The sequence below is a fragment of the Crinia signifera genome, chromosome 4 (genome assembly GCF_055691185.1).
Source record: "Crinia signifera chromosome 4, ASM5569118v1, whole genome shotgun sequence".
Lineage (NCBI taxonomy): Eukaryota > Metazoa > Chordata > Amphibia > Anura > Myobatrachidae > Crinia > Crinia signifera.
In genome coordinates this window covers 176,601,825-176,624,668 of record NC_139220.1, presented here as the reverse complement: position 1 = coordinate 176,624,668, position 22,844 = coordinate 176,601,825, and the positions used below count along the sequence as shown (strand labels likewise).

Below are 22,844 nucleotides of genomic sequence, written 5' to 3'. Positions count from 1 at the left end.
ACCACAAAGTTTGATCACAGAGCATAGTTTCTGATTAACAATTTCCTTTGCGTTTCAATGTACACCCCCCCCCCCCCGAATAAACGTATGATTCATTAATGATTGCGGATTTATATACTCATATTGGCCAGGTTCTGGCGGTTTAAAGCCTGTGGTGTTGCTCTAATGCATTTATATTTTCCCTTTGGCTCAGGCCTAGGTAGCTAAATATTTTTAGCAGCTTTGGAAAAGTCCGTTCATGTGGCACAGTTTGAAGGTTTTTTTTTTTTCTTTCTCTTTCCAGAATACAGGAACACTGAAGAGATTGTTCAGTATGGAGTCAGAAATAACACAACTTTCTTGGAGTGCATTGCAAAATCTCCACAGGCTTCTGTCAGATGGCTTCTACAGAAGGATAATGACCGGAGGAAAGAGGTGAGTTATGTCATTGAATTTTAAACCACGGCAATTGAGACAAATGATTAACTTAAATCAGTTTTGCTCCAGCAGATTCCATCTTAAATACTGTATAAGTACAAACTGATGGACTACAGTTTACCTAAATGCTTGCTAAATGTAGCACCTTGATCTCAATTGGCAGCTTCTGCTTCCACAGATGTTGCTCAGCAGCAACTCTGCAAGTGATGTGCTGCGCAGTACATTGCAGTATCCAACACATTTAAGCAGAACAGATATGTAGTATATAATGTATTAAATGATTCAATTCTTATAAATAATGGGACTGATTCAGTAACAGTCACAGTTTTGCTAAAAATGCAAAACTGTGACTGCTTTCTCTAACATGCTGGGGGCTGCCCAGCACATGGCAAGGCCGCCCAATATGCCAAGTCCCTCCACATGATGCAATTGCAAAATATTTGCAATCACATCGCAGAAATGTGATGTGTTCACATAACTGTGCTAGACCCCTGCCTGCGCAGCCTAGCTGCAAAGGCAGGCGCAGGTCCACCATATTCTGGCTCACAGCGGCTGCATGTGATATCACGCAGTCAAAGTGAATCACCCCGAAAACAGTCCCTTGCCGTCCCTCAGGCTGCAGTTGCAGTTTGAGCCCTCACGCCTGAGTGCTGTGGTGAGAACACATGTGATTTACACACAATTGCAGGGCCTGCTGAATTGAAGGCACAATTTGTGTGCCAGATTTGTAAAATGTATGGAATTTGTAAACACTTTAACCACCTAAAACTGTTTTAAGCAGGCTTAGAGCCAGACTACAATACACAGTGCCGATAATGTACTAAGTACACAGGATTTGTGTTCCCTTTTAGACTGGAAGTTGGGTGGTCTGTTTTTTACCTTTTGAATCTTTTGTACAGGCTGCCACATTTGACTAGCAGGTTTATTAAATATTATACAATTAATTAATTCAATTATGTTGGTTATATGATAACAGAGTTAGAACATTTTCCGTAGCCTATTATTACTTTATAGAAATGCTTGGAGCCCTCAGATTTTTGCTCACCTTGTTGTTTTTGTGGTTTCATGTACTTTAAAAAAAAAAAAGAATAATCTCTAACCGTAACCGTTGTAAGTTTTCTTTTATTTCATCCTACCTATAACCAAGCTGCCTCCATTTCAGTTCATTTTCTGTGTGGTTGCTACTTGCTAGACCTACAGTATTTTCCTTTCTACTATGATTGTTTTACCGTTTGTTAGTCAGTCTATGTACGGACTATTTCTTTCAAAGCTTCATTCAAAAATCTGACTTTCACTTTCAAAACATTCAACACTGCTGTATTTTTTTTCCCCCATGACTCTGGATTTCAAGAGAACTTTGTTATACTTTATCACCCCCTCCTAGGATTTCTACTTGTTCTACCTAGATTCTGGAGTGGCCTTCTGCATACTATTAGAATGTTCCCTAACTTTCAAAGCTACTGCTTTAGTTGTTTATAAAAATGACCCGAGAATGCTTATTACAGAACTTAACAATGACTCTACCGTCTAGACCCATACAATTCCCAATTACTGGTCTTCTACTGCATGTGCTTAGGAACAATCAATGTCTAATTTTTGTGACCATAGAGTAGCTGTTCTGTGGTTTGTCACTTTTTGAAAATGATCAATCAGTACCTTAATAAATGCTATTTGGGAGTGCAGCGCTCTACTAGGGATGTAAAACGATTAGGGTGTCGTGGTATATTACCAAACCGGAATCCTGGATACTGTCCGTTCCTTTGTTACTTCGTGTGATTCACATGAAAGAAACAAAGAAAATACAACATGTGTAGTAGTCCACAAATATATATATATATAAGTCCAGTCAATATAGAGGGGAATCCTGGAGATAGATCAATGCGATGGGTTCCTCTATATCCCTTATGTGATAGTAGACTGGGGGATTTTTCTCCTTTTATGGGGTCACCTCGTGCTGGAATCTATAAATCGCTTACACTTTTCTTACATAAAAAGGGTTCGCACCCCGTATATAACGGTTTCTTTATCTTTATGTGATCAACGAATGATGCTTACTTATCGCTTACATGTATCAAGATGCCGGAACTCTAATCAAGGTTTCTTTATATAAAAAACATCTCCAAATCCATTTTGAATAAAAAAACTTTGTCTCTTTTTATTATAAAACAATAATAAAAAACCGGTGCCAGATGGACTCCAAAAACCAGTAAACACAACAGTGGCCAGATGGAAACCCGGGAAGCACACTCACGGTTATACTGGTATGGGGGGCAGCTCGGTCATTCACATAAACAGGAACTTCAGTGGTAGTGGCACCCCACCAACGCGTTTCGACTTGTGGGAAGTCTTTTTCAAGGACCACGAGGTGACCCCATAAAAGGAGAAAAATCCCCCAGTCTACTATCACATAAGGGATATAGAGGAACCCATCGCATTGATCTATCTCCAGGATTCCCCTCTATATTGACTGGACTTATATATATATATTTGTGGACTACTACACATGTTGTATTTTCTTTGTTTCTTTCATGTGAATCACACGAAGTAACAAAGGAACGGACAGTATCCAGGATTCCGGTTTGGTAATATACCACGACACCCTAATCGTTTTACATCCCTAGTAGAGCGCTGCACTCCCAAATATTGTTGTTTGTATTATATGTGTACCAGTTTTTGATAACACTGGTAGAGGAGATCAGCTGCACTTTTATTTGCGCAACAGAAATTCGAATACTTTTGTTTTGTACACCTTAATAAATGCTGTCCGTATCCTACAAAGTAAGGTCTATCACTAAGACCATGGCAAATATACGTGCCCCATTGCATTACATAACCATGATCATTGGAATCAAGCAATTATGGCTTGACGGTCATAAGGGTGGCACGCTATGTGCATTTGTATGTTTACCGAGAACACAGTGGTAGATGATCCATCATGTTAAATCTCCTTCACTGTTATCATTAAGAGTTCTCTATATACTGTAGTGTACACATATCTTAGAGCGGCTTACAAAGAATATTTAATTATTCACATCAGTCCCTGCTTCAGTGGAGCTTACAATAAAAATTCCCTACATACACCACATGCTCACTATACAGGCTGATTAACTTGTATGTTTTTGGATTGTTGGAGAAAATCAGAGTACCTGCAGGTGACTCAAACAAAACAAAGAGCACATACACATTTTAAACATATATGGCCCTGGTAGGGATTTGAACCCAGGACCCCAGTTCTATGAGGCATTAGCACAGTGGTTTGCTTATTCCACTGAAGGATAAATCATGCATTGTCATGGTTTATGAACTGCAAATGGACAGGTGTTTTTCAAAGATCAGTTTTGCTGCTGGCTTTCAGCACAGATTAAAAAGTGAATTCAATGGGTGTGCAGTTATTTGCCTGATTTGCCTTGCACTACACTCACAGACCCGGAGTACATACTTCAGCCAAATATTACCCATTACTGTTGTTGTGTTTTATTCTGCAGTAACTGCTGCCATCACCTTGGAGGCTGTTAATTATGAAACAATCTTATGCATCTCCTCCTATAGCAATGCTCACCATGATTATAGGCAGTCCAGCTTATTTACACATGAACTTGACTAGAGATGCTAATTAGCTAATTATTACAGGGCCATACTATTGCAGAACTTTGCACTTTCAGTATTCTTAAGCCCCCCCCCCCCCCCCCCCATACACTAGTGCGAGGTATTGCATGCAACCTCGCATGCAATTCCCCGGGCAATTTACCCGGCGGATGGGTCGCATGTGATACAGTGTACGTGGTTCTTTAGCATATGATCTGTTGCATGCAATCCCATTCACCAATGTGGGATCCTATGAATTCTTGGTGCAGCAGTGCTGATCTCAGGCTCGGATGCACCGGAGCCTGAGATCGTCACTGCTGCACCAAGAATTGGAAGTGATACACATACGATTTGACACTCTTCACACACTTTATCGTCCTTATCATATGAAAGGGCCCAACTCGCACTAGTATATAGCCACGTATATGTTCTCTCATTTAATTTCTTTCTCGGTTGCCTGTGTGCTCTTTTACTAATCTAATTTATATTTCTGATGTTAATCGCATTCCAAAGGAGTAGTTACTAGTCCAGTATCTTTTGTTTTTCTTATTTTTAATTCATTGACTACATTTATATCAATTCTTTACAAAAAACATTAGTTAGTTATCCATGTCACCGATCCAAATACTTATCCTATGGTACAGCTGCTAAGCTGGCAGAATGTCTTCTATTCAGTTTCCTAAGGCTTTACACTATAAGGAAGAGGATTATCTCCAAACCTCTCAACCTCAATTATAGTCAGAACAAGTAATAAAACAAATCCATCATTCAGTAGATAGGAACCAAACTACACTGACACAGTTTTTTTGTGTGTTCAAGACTCCTCCAGACTCCAACTTCAGCATTTACTATATCTATCTTATAAAACCAAAGAAAACTGGATATATATTTGAATCACTGTAATAGTGTACAAATACAGGGGAGGATAAAGAGTAGAGGGCCCATGTCCAGACTCCTTTTTGCCCCCCCCCCTTCTTCTCTCACCTTAGCCTTTACTGCAGTAGATTCCTGGCTAGTGTTAAGAAATCTAACGTGCTAGCTACGATGTCTGGCATAATGACGCATGCACCATTTCCCAGTTATTTCTATAGTGCACATGTGCAGAACTGTATTGCAGGGAACGGTAACTAAGGGCCAGGGGCTAGATTCTCTAAGCTTCTGAGTATCATGTTTTTGGAGGAAACACTGGTCATTAGTGTGGGGACTGGAAAGCCCTCCAGACTCTAATAGTGGCTTCAGTGGCCACAAGGCTAATACCCAAACATTTTGGGAGGTGGGAGGCACAGGCTAAATGTCTGGTACTTGCTGACTAATGCATTATGTCTGACCCCCTGATGGGCTTGGGGAATTTTGCAAGTAGGTTATGGTAGCCCAAAGCAGCTCACCGTTATCGAGGGACTGCAGTGGGGAGCTACTGGGGCTCTCCTACTCTGTAAGTCCCACTTCCTGTCTCATCACTGTCAAACTGAATGCTTCAATCCTGCTTCTAAGACACCACTTGGGGGTGGAGTTATGATGCAGTGAGCTCTGATAGTCTCCCCGCAGAAGCTCCTAATTGGCTGTATAATCCTCAGCTGCAGTTGGCTCAGAGATTTGGCCTAATTTGAATATCCCTCATTGAATCCAGAAACTTGTCAGTCTCAACTTCTCTCCAATTTGTGCATACACCCCAACTGAGGCCCTGATTTCTTTTTGGACAATATTTTCACTATAGAAAAGCTCCCTTTCAGATGCCTGTTTAAAATGCTTTATAATGCATGTAGAGTACATTATAGCTTTATAAAACATCAAGGTTTGAGTGACTCCTTGTGAATATACGCTAGCTTTTGCACATACATTGCCTTAAGTAGAGCAGGCTGTGTTTTTCAACACAAAAGTCAATCAAAATTGCCAAAATGTATTTTAAACAGTGAGATACACAATTATCATTTTACAAATGTTACTAGACACATGTTGTCACATTGCCTTTTAGGTGAATACCTATTCGGAATAGAATAAAACATCCAAAGTCTTTTCCAAGAAAAGTCCATCTTTACTAAGTTGTGCAATTCCCCAAATAGGGGCAAGTTTGGTGAAAGCACTGCAGAGATCAGTATGATTATAACAGTGGTCAGGGAACGCGGTCCTCATTACCTCACACAGTGCATGTTTTGCTGGTAACCCAGCAGGTGCACAGGTGTACTAATTACTCAGACACATTTTATAAGGTCCGCAGGTGGAGTTATTTATTTCACCTGTGATTCTGTGAGGAGACCTGCAAAACATGCACTGCGTGGGGTAATGAGGACCAAGTTCCCTGACCACTGGATTATAAGCTTAATAAATAGAAAAGTCATGAAAAATGTCATATAAAAAAACCAGTGTGGAGATCTTCTTGTTCTATTCAGAAGCACTTGTCTCTGACACAAAAAGAGGTGACACCTAGCAATAAACTGTAGCAGCCATCAGTTGTTCTTCCCAGACTCTGGGCCTAATTCAACTTCAGTTGTAGTTTCGGGAAGATTCACAAAACTGCAACTCTTGATGGCAGCATGCGGGCACTCGCATATTAAGGGTAGCCCTTGGCTGCGCAGCCTAGCTGCAAAGCCAGATGCAGGGCCGCTGTGTTTTGGGTTGCAGCAGCTGTGTGTGACATCACAAAGATTGCAAGGGCTTCCCCGCAAACTGTCCAGACACGCCTACATTGTCTGGACCAACAGCCCGACAATGTTATGTCGCTGCCCTGTCACCGCCCCCCGCTAGCTATTAGATTGCAGTTGCATTTTTCACAATGCTGCCACAGTTGAGGGGGCGCACACGCACACTCCCGTGATCACACGTGCAGAGTTGCATAAATCGCCTAATAGCTATTTTTCAAAATCTGCATTCCTTAGTGAATAAGGCCATATATGTATTAACTATAGTATGGCTATATATATATGCATTAACTATAGTATGTAACTTAAGCAGCTAGAGGCACCAGCATGTTCTAATTAAGTGTCCTGAACAGGGCACCATATCATTTTCAGGCATTTTCATCTGAACATATAATATGTCTTGTTCTGTACGTAGAAATTTATTGCTTTCATTTATCATATATTTTTGGGGGCTGAACAATATAAACCTCACGTTTTACTACAACTGTGTAATAATGTATTAATACACAGAAGAACCGGGTAGAAGTTCTTATGCTGCTATTTATTATTCACTTCCCACTGAGGAAGTTTCTTTTATGTACATGTCAGAGATATTTTACAGTTTGGACCTGTTAACTTTATAGCGCGGCCCAAATTACCAGCTGTTTCTTACTTCTAGACAATAGCAGCATCATTGTCTGGAAATTATTCTTCTGATTGCCAAGAGACAAATGTTCCTTGGATTTATTTTACAGGGAAAGATGTGTATATGTTGCACTCTTGGAGTGAAAGTTAAGATAGAAAATTGTACAGAACCAGCTGCAATACGTGACAATGTTAAGCATATCAGCTTCTTATAATAGTGTATTTATATACAGTGGTCATAACCATTGAATACTTAAATATATATAGTTATCTTTACACTTATGTCAGCAGTTTTAAATTACATTTAAATCTATTTCCCTTAAACGCATAAAATACAGACATTTTAAACTTACTTTGTTGCATTATGTACTTATTTCTAAAATATCTTGTTTTAGATAGATATGGGGAATTGATAAACCGCACACACAAACTAGGTAGAACACTGAGTGCCCGGCTCAGATATGTAGCGTAATGTAGCAAGACAAAATTGATAGCCAGCAACTTCAGATTTTGAAAAAATATCAAAACATTTTTTTAATTTTTAAAGTGCGAAGTGACAAAATTCATAAAGAGGAGTCCAGTGTAAGCATAATATACTTAGCAGTCATTGTAAGACATGTAGAACAGAAACCGGTCCTCCTCCACCAACGGTCATCGCACGACAGCTGTTTCGGTGCTAAAACAGCACCTTAGTCATGTGCAAGAGACCAAGCTGATCTGTGCGGATATTTAAGCCAAAGGGGGGAGGCGCTGATTGGCCGGAAAGCGCGGGCAGAAGCGAGAACGGCAAGAACCGGAAACCGGAAGTGCCGCGACTTCCGCCCAAAGTTGCAGATACGTACTTCCGGCAAACGTCCCATATGCGTCAACAGACGTAGGGCTCCGGAAGCGTAACCATAGCAACCTACTATGAGAGAAGAAAACAATAACAAACACCGCTGCGCCCAACATTGTTTTAGATAGATAGATAGATAGTGTGGGTAATCTTTTCTGAGCTTGTTATAACTAGCTTGTTTATCTGTCCAATCTGTCAACTATTTGCCCCCGAATGCTGGGAAATGGATAAAAATGAATGTTTGGATAAATGTATTAAATAAAATTGCTTTAAACAATTTGTCTGAATAACTATTGTTTCTTTTCCAGTGTTTAGTAGAAATTGGTTGATTGTCATTTGCTCCCATACATTACCAGATATTTGTTTCCACCAGACAGGTTGGACAGATAAATCTGTAGGTGTGTACCCAGCATTAGGGTTCTAGGATATTTCACATACAGGTAGTCAAACTCTTTCTTACATTATCTCTATTAGCCTTATCCAATAATAAAGACAAGCACTCCCTAAAAAAAACACCACTGTCTCTCCTGGGGCCGGACAGCACCGCTGAGCACTATATCAGCCGCTGCCTGGCCCTGCCCCCGGCAACCCAGCCCTGCCCCCGGCAACCCAGTTGTGTGCGGCGTGATGTTGGCAAGCCACGCCGCACACAGCAAGGGGGGGGGAGGAGCCAGGCAGCGTCTGACGCTGAGCTCAGCACTCAGCTCAGCAATCAGCTGAGTAGCACTGTCCTGGCAATAAACATCACAGACAGTGGTAATCCTGAGAATTTTCCGGGCTTGCCAATCTAAGCACTGAAGCATAGCATGGAAAATTCTCGAGAGTACAACTAAAGGGGTTAAAGGACAGCCAATTGGGGAATCAGGACCTACTCGCTGAGCTGCGAGTGTTCGGAACCCAGCGAGCAGGTAGCCGCTGAAAGTATGCCCTCGCACTCTCCCCTGACCGTGTGCATGGCTGCAAACACATTTCTTTACTTTGTCAGTGAAAAATTGCAAATGTGACCCTTAAAAAAAAATCGCACCCTATTACATCTCACCCATTATATCTGAATTTACTCCCTTGTATTACTGTCAAGAGATTTATTTTTGTCAAATAAAACATTTTATTATTCTCCTTTCATAGGTGAAATTAAATGAAAGGATCATTTCCACTGGCCAAGGACTTCTTATCCGTTCAGTCCAGGACAATGACCAAGGGCTGTATCACTGCATAGCCACAGAGAACACCTTCAAGCAAACAATTGCGAAAATCAATTTAAAAATCTTAGAGCCGGAGCTTGTGACTTTCATGACTGATAAAGCCCAACTGATCTGGGCCAGTACACTGAGTGGACTACAGTTTCATCCCAAGGACCTTACTGGATCATTCAGTCACTCGGAGATGCAGATGATTAACCAGTATTGCAAAGAGAGTAGGCAGAAAAAGAGTCAGGTAGCAGCAATTCCAAAACTAACAGGGGATTACAGCAAACTTAAAGTCCTTATGAACACCAGGAAAAGCAGGAACAGAAGAAACCAGTTGCCTGGGTCTTAAAACTATTTTTTTTTAAATGATTACAGACATACAGTATGACTCTAATTTTCCCATTATAATAATTAGAATTGGATACTTTTATCATGGCATCATGTGAACATATGATGATAAATGCATTTTCTTTAATAACAGCAAATATGCACCTACGCATATTGGCATGTTCCTCCAGTATTACATTGGGTGGTTAAAAAAATGGGTATGATATAACTCACCGAAAGTCAGGATTCCAGCGGCCATTTCTGCGACAATGAATGACAGGAGCCCAATAGGGGGGTGAGCGCATTGAAGCCCCTTGCATACGCCACCTATTCTATTCTCCATCTATGGGGGTTGGGGACCCCCACGAGGGAAATTAGCCCATGTAAGTCGGGATTCCAACTGTGGGGATCCCTGACATTCGGGATTCCGTTGTCGGAGAAACGACCGTTGGTGAGTCATCCGGCACCTAAAAAAATGCATACATGGATCCCTGGTGAATTGTGTTTTCATATTGGATTTCATAGACTTAAGTTAATACTAACTGTTATTTATTATAACTTTTTTTTATCCAGGTAGAAATTAAAATGATTAAGATAGAAATGTCCTTTCTGTAACAAACACTGACTTCCAGTTAGATTACAGTGCTGACTACATACATGTACTATATGTATTGGAGTGCTCCAGAAATGTGTCTTAATATGTTGTTAAGTGGTAAGAAGAATGTCAGCTTATCCAACAGTATACTGTATATGTATACTGATAAACAGTGCAACAAATATCTCCCACCTTATATGATGCATGTATCTTAATAAACATAGATATATTTCCATTTACTGACATAGTTTAAATAAGCTTGTAGCCCATATAAACACAATAGAAAAAGGAAAAGTGAACTTTATTTATTTATTTTGCTGGTAAGATGGTCCTTGAATAAAATAGTGAAATAAGACGTCAGGACTGTAATAGAGCTACAGTTGCAATGATTTATTGTCTTTTAAAAAAAAACTACTTGTTTTCTTATGATGAAGGGAAAGTTTTACAGTCCAAAGTGTTCTTATCCTTTCTGCTGCTTAGTAAATTATCTTGTTTTTATAAGGTGTGGTTTTAATTTTTTGTCCTGTTTCCATTTAGGGAACATGTTACCCCTGAACTAATCCCATCCTTAATATTTTATTAATATTAAATTAAAGTGGTTCCCAAACTTTCTTTCCCTAGAGTACCAGCATTTTATTTACAGCACCCCTAGGATTAAAAAAGTTATTGGTAAATTTGATAAAATATTAAATTTACTAGTAAGTCCACTCGAAGTAAAATCTTCGAAAGCTAGTCTGCTACCTTCTGTGTTTGTGCATGTGTGAGAAAGTGATGTAGTTTCACTCTCTGTCAGTAGATGGCATTGTCTCAGAGACTCACAGACACTAGATATATATATATATATATATATATATATATATATATATATATATATAGATGGTGTACAGTAAATTGTGCCTACCTATCACCCTTACATGGTGATGTACAGATGTATTTCTGATTGTCCACATGTGTTATGATTAGCAGTCACTAATGCTGGTTTTGCCTATCACTTTGACCATAAATAGTTTGAGTCGGTCCTGGACCATTAACCCGAGGCACCCGAGCAAGAGTCTTAAAACACCCCAGGGTGCCTAGGCACACAGTTTTGGAACCACTGCTATAGTCAGCATAAAAAGTAATAAAAAATGAAATGTGTTAGTTTTTTAATCCAGCTACAAAGATTGGCCCTGATGATGCTTATGGCACTGGAAAAGGGTTTGTCCATACTGCCCAACATCAGACAGACGTGAAAAGGGACACCTGGCGTGCAGCTGAAATTTTGGGGGTGTGGCATGAGGCGTGACCTATTCCCACAGGCCCACGCCCTGTTTTCGCCTCTGTGGGGGCATGGCATGCGCTCAGCGTTTATTCACGGCATCCCAAAAAACTGGAACGTTCCTGCAAAAAGCAGAACAGTTGGGAGGTATGGTTTGTCTATATGATAATTTTTGTTATGTTATACAAAAGTCTACAACTTCTGAACTTAATATGGTACACAAAATACAAAAAGAGTATTGGATTTCAGGCTTGCTGACAGGAACATTTTGAAGGCCGTTTCTTTGAAATAAAATATTTCCAACACACTAATACAGCATTCATCACTTAGAAAGAATGACAGCTCTCTTTTGTGCTGTATTTTACTGCTGGACAATAATACTGTTAGTTTATCCAGCAATTGACATTAGGGGGTTATTTTGGTTCCCTCTTTCAGACAAATTCCTTCTTACATGGACAAAACCATGTGCACTGCAGGTGGGGCAAATGTAACTTGTGCAGAGAGAATTAGATTTGGGTGGGGTTTTTACTTCAAAGTTAGATCTATATTGCATTGTAAAAATAAAGCAGTCAGTATTTTCACTGCACAGAAACAAAATAAGTCACCCAAATCTAATTATCTCTGCACATGTTACATCTGCCCCACCTGCAATGCACATGGTTTTGTCCATCTAAGAAGGAATTTGTCAGAGTGAACCAAAATCACCCCCTAAGTTATAACATTACTTTATTTTCTTAGCAAAGTGTGGTTGCTATACACAGGTCCAATACATGTTCATGTGTCAGTTGTGGTATCACTATTACAAGCTTAACTGCAGAATATGAGTAAAACATTGTCAGGGGAACTTTGTCAAACTTCCCATTGTCACAGGATTGACTGTGATCCATACCAGTTATTTCAATGTTAATCACATCTGTCATAAAACTGTATGTTGTAAATTATTATTTCAGAAAAGTACTTAAAAACCTAACCCAATTACAGTCAGAATGGTTAAAACAAAAAGCCATATATTGTTCACTTTTACAATAAATGTTATTTACATAACTCACTCTTATGTACCAAGCTTAAAGTCTTAATTTAGGGTAGATGTCTCAAGTGCCATTTTCAAGAGTAAAATAACCGTAAGTGCTTGACATTATGCTGACAAACATGGGACTAAAAGGACTATTGAAAAAAAAAGATCTACTTTAATTGATCTTGTCATCATATATGTGTCTTGCTAAATATTGTGTTACTTTACACTGTTGTGAAATGGATTAGTTTATTTGATTGTGTCATATATTTTTTTATGTATTATTTTGGACACTCTTATCTATAGTTTGATAAGTGGATATCTTTTTCTATGATGCCATTGTCTGAGCAGGGTACATTATATACCAAATTAAAGGTCTGGGTCCAAAAAATATTGGCATTGTAATTGGTTTCTTGGTTTCAAATTTATGTGGCAAAATATCGGTCTGGCATTTTCAAAGCATCACCATTGTGCTCTGTAAAATTAGACAGTTGGTGAACTCTCCCTGGGCAACTGCTGGATGGTCTGGAAACTGTGACAGTTATTTGCAGCCACCAGCCAAGCAGGGATTTTTTTGAAACTTGGCTCCTAAGGGGGTGAAAGGGGGTCAAGGTTTGTGCAGTTGAACTTGAGCACATCAGCTAGTAATTGATTATTTCTGGATGGAATCAATTCACATGATGCCATTAAGGGGGACTGAGATTGCCTTTTTCTTATACTGATCTCTGTGCCTAGTTTGCCCATACACACATGCACAATAAGTACTAAAATATAAGCACTGAAAGATAATTAGTGCAATTCTCTTTAACTCACACATCAAGGGCCAAATGTAATGTTCACCTTTATGTGTATATTCTGTACTTTTCTCCTGCAAGTGTGAATCGGTATTTATAACTGAAGAGGCATCAACAGCCTGAACAATCCCAACTGTCATGTGTCTGATAAACATGTGTCTGACAGTTGGAAGTTTATTCATTCACAACGAGCTTTATCACTTGTTGATAAATAGGCTTCTGAGTGTAAAATCTCAAGCAGGTACACTAGCGCAAAATGGCATGAACTCTGCATATAAGTGAATCGATGCATTTTATTCAGTGCAAGCAATTGTTTTAAATTTCCATGCAACTCAGCATCACCCCAATGTGCTACAATACTTAGAATTCAGTGGATTACTAAGGTAATATTAATCAAAACCGACACTAATAAAATTGCAACCTGTCTATTGAATAATAATATTTTGCATCCACTATATTAAATGTTGTCTACATAGTATCTACATTAAAGTACATACAAACATACAGTATAAATGTTTTATATACACATGTTTATACTGTACATACATGACAATAGATATACCATGTAATGTCACAAAGAACTCTGTTAAGTGTAAATGTGGTTGATAACCGTTCGAGTATGTGAAACAACTCTCAGGTCTAACAATTCACTTTTATTACTGTATAATAATGACATTGTTTGCACTCGTGTAAGGCATTGTTTGTTTGTGTGTATACAGTGATGTCTAAAGTTTTAACACTCCCTTATAGCAAAACTGTGGCAAGGCATGCTGGGATTTGTAGTTTCACAACATCTGGAGGGCCGCAGCTTGAGGACCCATGTCTAACGTGAACCATCAATTAAGAGATGTACCTTAACATTTGTCCGGATTAGTGTGCCTTAATTTGGGTAATACTCAATTGTGGTCACCATAGCACCTATGGTGGTATTCCTGCAACCGTTAAAGTCTTTTTTTTTTTTTTTTATAAATCTCGTATGGAGCCAATTTCGAGTTTTCACTAGTATCTCATTTGGATGTCTAATTTCTGCTGTTGTCAAAGAGTAATTACTTTCAGACATGTTATATACAGATAACAGAGCAGTACAAAAAAAAAACCTATGTCCTCATAATGTTCTTAACCTGCATCTTTGAAGTGAGACCTGGGCGGCCTTGTGCTCATGTACACAGCGCATAGTACGAATACTCCTCTATTTGGTGGATTATGATGGATTCATATACATATTATTTTGCACTTTAAAAAATGTAGTGTATTATCATTGCAGTTTATTACAGTTTACTAACATATTAATAGATAACATTCTGCATGGTGACGTGCAGTAAGGCTTATTTCGTGACATCCATAGATTAGTAGCGGCTTGCAACGAGCCTGTTTCTTTTTTAGCAATGTAAGCATTATTGTATTTGTATTGTGCCCATTATACAGGTATGGGGTCACTGGATCCACCCATATTAGGTGGACATGCATTGGGTCGACCACTGAAGGTAGACATGCTTAGGTTGACACATGGAATATGTAGACATGGCTAAGGTGGACAGGATTGAAAGGTCGACACCAGCATAATGTCGACAATGGGAATGTCGACAGTCAAAACGGCGTTTGTTGTGCTTCGGGTAGGGCGTGAAATACCGCCCGTCGGCACATGGCTCAAAAAAGTGAAAATCTGATGTCGACATTTTGTCAACCTTCCAACCCTGTCGACCTTGGCCATATCAACCTATTTCATGTGTCGACTTAAGCCATGTTGACCTTCAGTGGTTCACCCAATGCATGTGGACCTAAATAGTGTCTACCTAATGGCCGTATCCCCATTATACATAAACCTGTACAGTATATTGTTAGCCACATCATCTGACAGTGCTGTAACAAGACTCTCTATGCATTTTCCATCTGTCCAGTTCTCCAGCGCTAGCAGAGAAGCCAGAAAAAGGTGAATAGGGATTTTGTTTTTAAATGTTACCCTTCAGAACTGTTTTTCCATAGACTTACTTCACTATTGTAATATACAGTACATGTTTTAGATTGTTTTTGTGCTATTTAATGTGTCCGTTTTGCAACATTTTTAAGTTGATGTATATAGATAGATCTTTGTTGTTATTTTATAACTTTTACCAACCAAATACATATATCCTGCTGTTGGTTAGATTTTATTTTAACAATTGGTACTTAAAATTGCATATGTAATGTGTAAAGTTTGTCCCTACTGTCTCCTCATTTGTACATAAATGAATTGCATATTAGAGATGTTGTATAGCGTCTAGCATTTTGATGAAACTGTTACTACAGTGAATATGAATGTGTTTATAATCCATGTAATAAATCAATTAGATATTTAATGATGGTATTCATTGCTTGTTTAAATACAATATGCTTACATGATTTAACATTTATTGCTCACCTACAGTATATTTCTGATACACATGTGAAAATACCAATTGGCGTTTCAGTTCACATTTTTTAAATTGGCAATATGTGTAGAATGTGAACATAAGGGGCAATTCAATTGGGAGTGAGGCAAGAAAATATTTGCCGGCCTTGTACCCAATTTTGGATTCAAAAACTTGTAAGCTCAGTAACTCTATAATGTTTTCAATGTATTGTAAAGAAGTACTAAAATACAGAGACCCGCAGTATCTAATTAAAAATGTGTTTCAGAGCTGAAAACCCTGTGGCACAAGAAACAAAAAAAAAAAAACCTGATACTTGCCTATCCAGTGGTCTCCCATTTGTCTCCCACATTTTTCCAAAGGCAAGCTCAGGGCTCCATCACCCTGCAATTAATCCAGTCCTGAAAGCAAGTGCAGCACTGATCATAAAAGTAGTTAATGTACCGGTGGCAGTGATGGAGTTAAGGGTGCTACTTTCACTACTGGTGCCGGGGGCAACCAGCTCCAATGTAACTATCTGGTGTTTCTGCCGCTAAAGTATACCTATGTTGGATTAAAGCTCCACTTTTTTCACGAAAGCACTGAGTGCTTGTCCTTTATTTCTTTCTAATGTACTGTACAAAGGTGGATGATCCTTTTGATGAATAAAGTTGTCAAAAAACAATACCCCAAGAGTATAGGATATTTCCTAAATAAATATGTACTGTAGAATACAGACTTCCTTTCCTCCAGTTTATCACAACCAAAAGAAAAAAAGACTCAAAGATAACATAATATAGATCATGTATAATATTGGACTGTGAAAAAAACAGAATGATGGACCAAAGGTTAAGTCTACACAAAAAGGTAGACCAGGCCTGGCGACAGGGGGACAGTTGAGATGGGCCATAACAATCTGAGGGGCCCCAGGACATGGCTATGGCGGCAATGATGTACTCAGCCACCCAGCCGCTTGATGTGTGCCTCCGGCTGCAAGGCCGCCTCATATGTGTCCCCCGCACTGAATTGCTTGATCTGCCGTCCTGGAAGGAGGCAAGGAGGTGGCTGTGAGTAGCTCTCTCAGGAACCAGTAAGCACAGTGTGTGTGTCTGTGTGTGTGTGTGTGTGTGTGGGGGGGGGGGGGGGTGCCAAGCCAGAGATGCGCTTCCCTCTGCTGGCTATCCTCTGCTGGCGACTGTGACCTGTGTGCGGCGCCTGCCAGCCAGATCTCCAGTGCCTCCTGTCCTGCTCCCCTTTTGACTGACAGTTCAAATGCGGTCCTGGCCGCCCGGCATTTTATGTGTATATGAGGCACTACGAACATGGGCAATATATATCTTTTTTCAGCAGTCTCTTTGTAAAGTATGGGAGGGGGCACATTTATATTTGCAGGGTTGCGCCAAACACACTAGAAATTTCAGTGTACAGGGCCCCAGACAACTGGGGTTATAGGGTTAAGACGCAGGATAATCTGCTGACAAATAATGATCAGTTCCACAAATATTGAGCTGAAGTTTTTTCTCAGGTGTCTGAGAAATGGAGAAAATGCCCAATATTGTGACACCAACACCATAGTCCTCCCCCTCCACCTTTTTTTTCTTTGTGCATAAGCTCAAAGAAAAAAGATGGACGCCTACCAGTTTTAAGGTCTACACAGATCAGTAGACAAAACCACAAATGTAGACACAAGACCTGCTGTCGCCAGGGGTATGCAGTCAATAGATCTACAATGTCTAGATCGACAGTTAAAAGGTCGACAAACTATTATTAGACTGTCAAAAGGTCGACATGGTCAAAATGTTGGCATTCAGAATGTCGACATGGAAAAGGTCTACATGAAAAAGGTCAGCATGAGGTTTTTTTTTGTTTTTTTTAGCTGACTTTCATACCCTACCATCCACTATTGGCAATTGGGAGAGTATAACAGTGTCCCGAGCGCAGCAAGGCGACGTTCCCGAAGGGACGCGGTACATTTTGACAGCAGTACACTTAGACAGTGTCCATACCAACCTATGTCGACATCACCAAATAAACACGAAAAAGCCATGTCGACCTTTTTCAAGTCGACTTTGAATGTCGATATTTTGACCATGTCCAGCTTATGACTGTCGACCTTTTGACTATAGACCAAGACATTGTAGATCTAATATACAGTAAAAGTTGCCAGGAACAGAATCACATTCAGCCAGGTAGCATCCAGTATTCTCCTGGTCCACCCATTTTTTATACCAAAAAGATACCTTTGTTTTCGGGATTTTTTTGGAGATATTTAATACCACTGTTATTAATTGTAAAACACAAGCATATTTAGTAGTTGTGATATGTTTAATCATACTGTCTACAGGTTACCCCTTCAAACTGCAGTCTATATAATACATTTATCACAGCAAGTGATGCAACTTTTTGCACATGTGATAAATGTTCTATGATTAAATCAGGGCCGTAACTAGGGGGGGGCTGGGGGGTCACGCGCACCGGGCGCTGGAGGTGAGGGGCGCTGTGAGGTCCGGTGACAGGTATGTCCGTCCATCTCCTACTAGCGCGGCTGCAGGAAGCGCTGATGACTTCGAAAAGATTTGCCGGACGCTGATTGGCTGAATTCAGCCAATCAGCGTCCGGCAAGTCTTTTTGAAGTCATCAGCGCTTCCCGCCGCAGCGCTAGTAGGAGATGGACGGACATACCTGCGGCTTCAACGGTGAGAGGACTGTGCGGGGATGGGGGGGGTACTCCGGCGCCAGGGACAAGGCGTCATTTGGTCGGTCCCCCCTGTCAGCTGCTAACTAAGCAGCAGGGAATAAACGCTGTGCGCATGCGCACAGCGTCTATTCCCGCAGCCAGGGGGCTGGGGGCATGGCTAGAGGCTCACAGAGCCTCTGGGTCATGCTCCCATAGCGGCAAAATGGGGGCGTGGCCTCGCGGGGGAGCAGCGATTATAGGCCACGCCCCCAAATTAGGCCACGCCCCCCGACAATTTCAACAAGCCTCCGGCGCGCAGCGGCATCACTAGGGGGGGGGGCACCAAAAGACTGCCTTGCCCCGGGCGCCGGAAACCCTAGTTTCGGCCCTGATTAAATGAAGTAATTTCACAACATCTAGTGGGGGATTTGCTGATGGATGATTTACTGTACAGTTAGCAAACCGCTGTGTATCAGATGTGGTGTTCAGATCCAAACCAAAGGATTTATTTCTCCCACAAGAGGGCTGAGCCCAATACTGAGTGTGTCAGGGCTTCTGGAAAATGAAGGATACTGTAGAACTTTTTAAAAGCTGTATTCGTTTATTTTTGTGCTCTGACAGGCGACATAACTGAAACAGTGGATTGATCTGTCATTCTGTCTCACTCATCTTTACTTATTTTTACAAATAAGTGGCATGTGCTCCCTCCCCTAGCACTGGAACAGCTGTTCTGTCCGGTGACTGTTGTGAATATCCTGCATCATGGATGGAAGGATTACCTCCATTTAAACTCTGTATTGAGAGTGTGTGTGTGTGTTTTATTTATTTGTTTATATATTATTTATGTGTTTTTCTTGATGGTCGGTATTTGAAAATCTAGATTTTGAGCAAAATAGTTTTACAATACTGCTGCACAACTAACCCTGTTTTTTTTATTCTAAAGCTTCTTTGCAAAGTATTCTTAGTGCTGAGTATGTTACATAATGCAAATTTAATCAACCTGGTTCAAGTCAGCCAACTTCATAAAAAGGCATCCAAACTTTACTTTAGTGTGGCTGTAACTTGAAAATGACAGCTACAAGGGCAGTAACTACCATAGGTGCAGGGGGTGCAGCTGCTATGGGACCCAGAGCTGAGAGGGGCCCACTTTGCCTGTCAAAGTATTGTGTGCTGTATACATTTTTCAGCATTAGGTAATAAATAGGGGTCCCACACTTTTGCTATGTGGCCCACATGTACAGTATCTAGTTACACCACTGGACAGTCAGTAATGTGCCAAAAAGGCTACATAATACCAACAGGCAGCTGAAATATCAAGTCAAGCTAGGCATAAAAGCAGATGAAGGCGGTGGCACCAAAAAGACACACAAAGGAAGATATCAAGGGGACTTGGAAAGACTTTAATACTGTATGCTACAGTATCATGCCAGGTGACCCAACTAGACTTGTAACGACGTGAGTGCACCATATTGGCTTACTTGGATTCAAACAGTAATGATAGTCCATCAGAACAGAAATACTGCATTGAAGCCAGGGCCGGCTCTACCACTAGGCAGCTTTAGGCAGCTGCCTAGGGCGCCGGGATCTAGGGGGGCGCCACCAAGTCTGCCTATCATAAAATCAAGGATGTCTGTGAGGATCCTGGTCATACTTAATGCAGGTGGTTGCTGTGGAACCTCTACGACCTCACCTCCATACTTTTTCTTAAGGCATACTTCCCTATTTTGCTGCCCTCTCTTCCTGTACTCTGTTATGTGTGGCAAAGGGGAGGGTGCTGGGGGCCTCCAGAGATAGCAGGGGTCTTGCCCACCTACCCGAGGGACTGGGAGGACCACTCAATTTTGGCAGGCTCCCTGCCATTCCAGAATGTTAGGCAATTATGCATTAAGGGGTTGGAAAATGGTTATTGGTTGCAGTATCGGCAGGGGGGGAACGCGGCAGTAGGTTGAAGTTTTGCCTAGGGTGCTGAGAAGCTTTACACCGGCCCTGATTGAAGCAGGTTAGTTACATTATGGGTCTGCCTTTTGTGTGACCATGACCTTGTCTAAACATAAGGGGGGAAATTTACTAAGATGTGTATTCTACTTCACATGTGATGTTGCTATGGGCAACCAATCAGATCCTGTCTACTATCTTCTAGAGGGTGCTACATAAATAAGAAGTAGATTCTGATTGGTTGCCCATATGTGAAGTAGAATACACATCTTAGTAAATTCCCCCCCAGGTCAATATTCATTTTGTAGCAAATGTTTTTATGTCCTATGTAATCCTTAGCACAGTGGCGTAACTAGAAATTTTGCTCCCCCCCTGCCAAAAAAATTCTGGTGCCCCCCCCCCCCCCCCCTCCCATTTTTAATAAAACAAGCAGGACTATATCTTGGCAATTCAGCTCCCAGTGCGGACAGTAAAATTATCCCCCTCTTTACTTGAAAAAAAAAAAAAGAATTTATGAAGAACATAAAGAACCTATAGCGTGCCCATTCCAAAAAGGGTATGTGGCAATGCTTAGTAGAAAATATGCCACACATTGTAATGCACATTACAGAATATGCCACACACCGTAATGACTCTTACACATTACAGTATGCCCAATATAATGCCCATTACACATTATGTCACACACATGCAGAATGCACAGCGAAGCATTCTTCAGCTTGGCTGAAGCCCATAGTACGCTTATTGATGCTTTTATTTATTTTTTACAAAGAGGCATTTGAATGATATGAGAGGACAATGGGTACATCAGGACCAGAGAGGCTTGGAGGGTCAGGGCTTCCAAATTAGGTTAAAAAAAAATTGCCTGCTGCTCCGACATCCCCATCTTACCCCATCATTTTTTTCAGTCACGGTGGTCAGTGCTGCTTTGATGATGGCAGTATCAGACAGGACAGGGAGCCTGACTGTGATATACTGTCTGCATTGCGCTCCCGCTGTCTGGCATCCCTTGTAAGGTGAAAGGTCATGAGGTGTGGCAGAGGGTGCAAAGTGTTTTGTCCAGTGCCCCACTTCTAGCACTGCCTGCCAGCGTATAGCAGGCAGCGCCATTCACACAGCCTGTGAAGCCACTGCCCAGCAAGTTACAGGGAGCCCAAAGATATATTATAACACACATTGAAATGCCCATTACATACCACACTCATTTATGCCACTGACAACATTTTATGACACACAAAACATAATCAGGTAACAATATAACCAATAATATAAACATACATTAAACTGAAAACACATAATATAATGTAGTAAAGAAAGTACTGTAAAATATCATGAAAAACAGGGTGGAGGCACTGGGGGGGGGGGGGGGGGGGGGGGGAAGCAAGCAAAGAAAAAAAAAGGAAACAATACTATAAATGCAAACAATGATCTATATAATATACAAACATCATTTATGACAGGCTGAATAGCAGAACATGGAGAGTGGTGGGCACTGAGATGATAATTTTCAATGTGCTACCAACTTACCCGGAGTATGTAGTAAGTCAGGTAGGAGGCATGAGAGGAGCGTGGGACACAGAAGGGAGGAGGAGGAGAGAATGAAGAAGAGGGATATTGTACTTGGGTGGGCAGTTGGGTGTGGGCATTCTACAGCACATTGCCGTCGGAGGGGGTGCGGACAGGGGCGGATTGGGAATAAAAAGCAGCCCGGGAAATATCTTCAAGCAGCCCTAATGGGGGTGCGGACGGGGCGCCTACGGCGCGCGCAATTTTTTTTGTTTGGGGCGTGGCCTAGCATTATGGGGGTGTGGCCTATTTCAACAAGGCCACACCCCATTGTTCGCCGCTGTAGGGGCATGGCAAGTGGCTCTCTGAGCTGCTGGCTATGTCCTCAGCCCCTCAGACGCACAGCGTCTATTCTGCAGCCTGTGGGGCTGGGGAAATAGAGACAGGGGGGTGACAGGGAGTCTCCCAACTGCCCCACCACCACCACCACCACCACCACCACCACCACGAGGGGTGAGAGTAGAGTTGTAGGGTGGAAGAGGATGCAGGGAGGGAGGGGGGATGCAGGGTGGCGTAGAATGCTTGGAGGGGAGATGCAGGGTGGCTGAGGACGAATGGAGGTAGGACGTATGCAGGATGGCACAGGACGAAGAGTGTGAGGGGGGCATGGTGGCACAGAATGCAGGGTAGGAGGGGGAATGCAGAGAGGCAGAGGATGCAGGGAGGGGAGTCGCAAAGTGGTGGAGAATGCAGGGAGGGGAGATGCAGAGTGGCGTAGGTTGCATGGTGGCAGAGGATACAGGGAGGGGGGACGCAGGGTGGCATAGCATATGGGGTGACAGAAGGGAGATGCAGAGTGGCATAGGATGTGGGGTGGTGGAAGATTCAGGTAGGGAGGGGGGAAGCAGGGTGGCAGGGGGTATGCAGGGTGGTGTATGTGTGTGTATATATATACACACACACACACACACACACAATGGTCGAAGTGGAAATTTTGAAGTGGGGGTATGGAAAAATGAAGAATGTTGTTCAGCTCCAGAAAAGGGGGCATGGCCACATAAAAAGGGGGCGTGGTCATACAAAGCTAGAG

The 22,844-nt window shown here is 41.4% G+C and overlaps 1 protein-coding gene across 2 annotated transcripts in view; it reads left to right on the top strand.

The window, feature by feature from the left end:
* SEMA3C (semaphorin 3C) overlaps positions 1–15,606 on the top strand; it is a 184,159-nt gene extending 168,553 nt beyond the window's left edge. For both annotated transcript variants that reach the window (XM_083183068.1, XM_083183067.1), the window contains exons 17-18: positions 284–414; positions 9,223–15,606. In XM_083183068.1, coding sequence (XP_083039194.1) covers positions 284–414; positions 9,223–9,633 — 542 coding nt within the window. In that variant the 3' untranslated portion in view covers positions 9,634–15,606. The remainder of the gene's footprint in view (positions 1–283; positions 415–9,222) is intronic.
* The last annotated feature ends 7,238 nt before the right edge of the window (positions 15,607–22,844 follow it).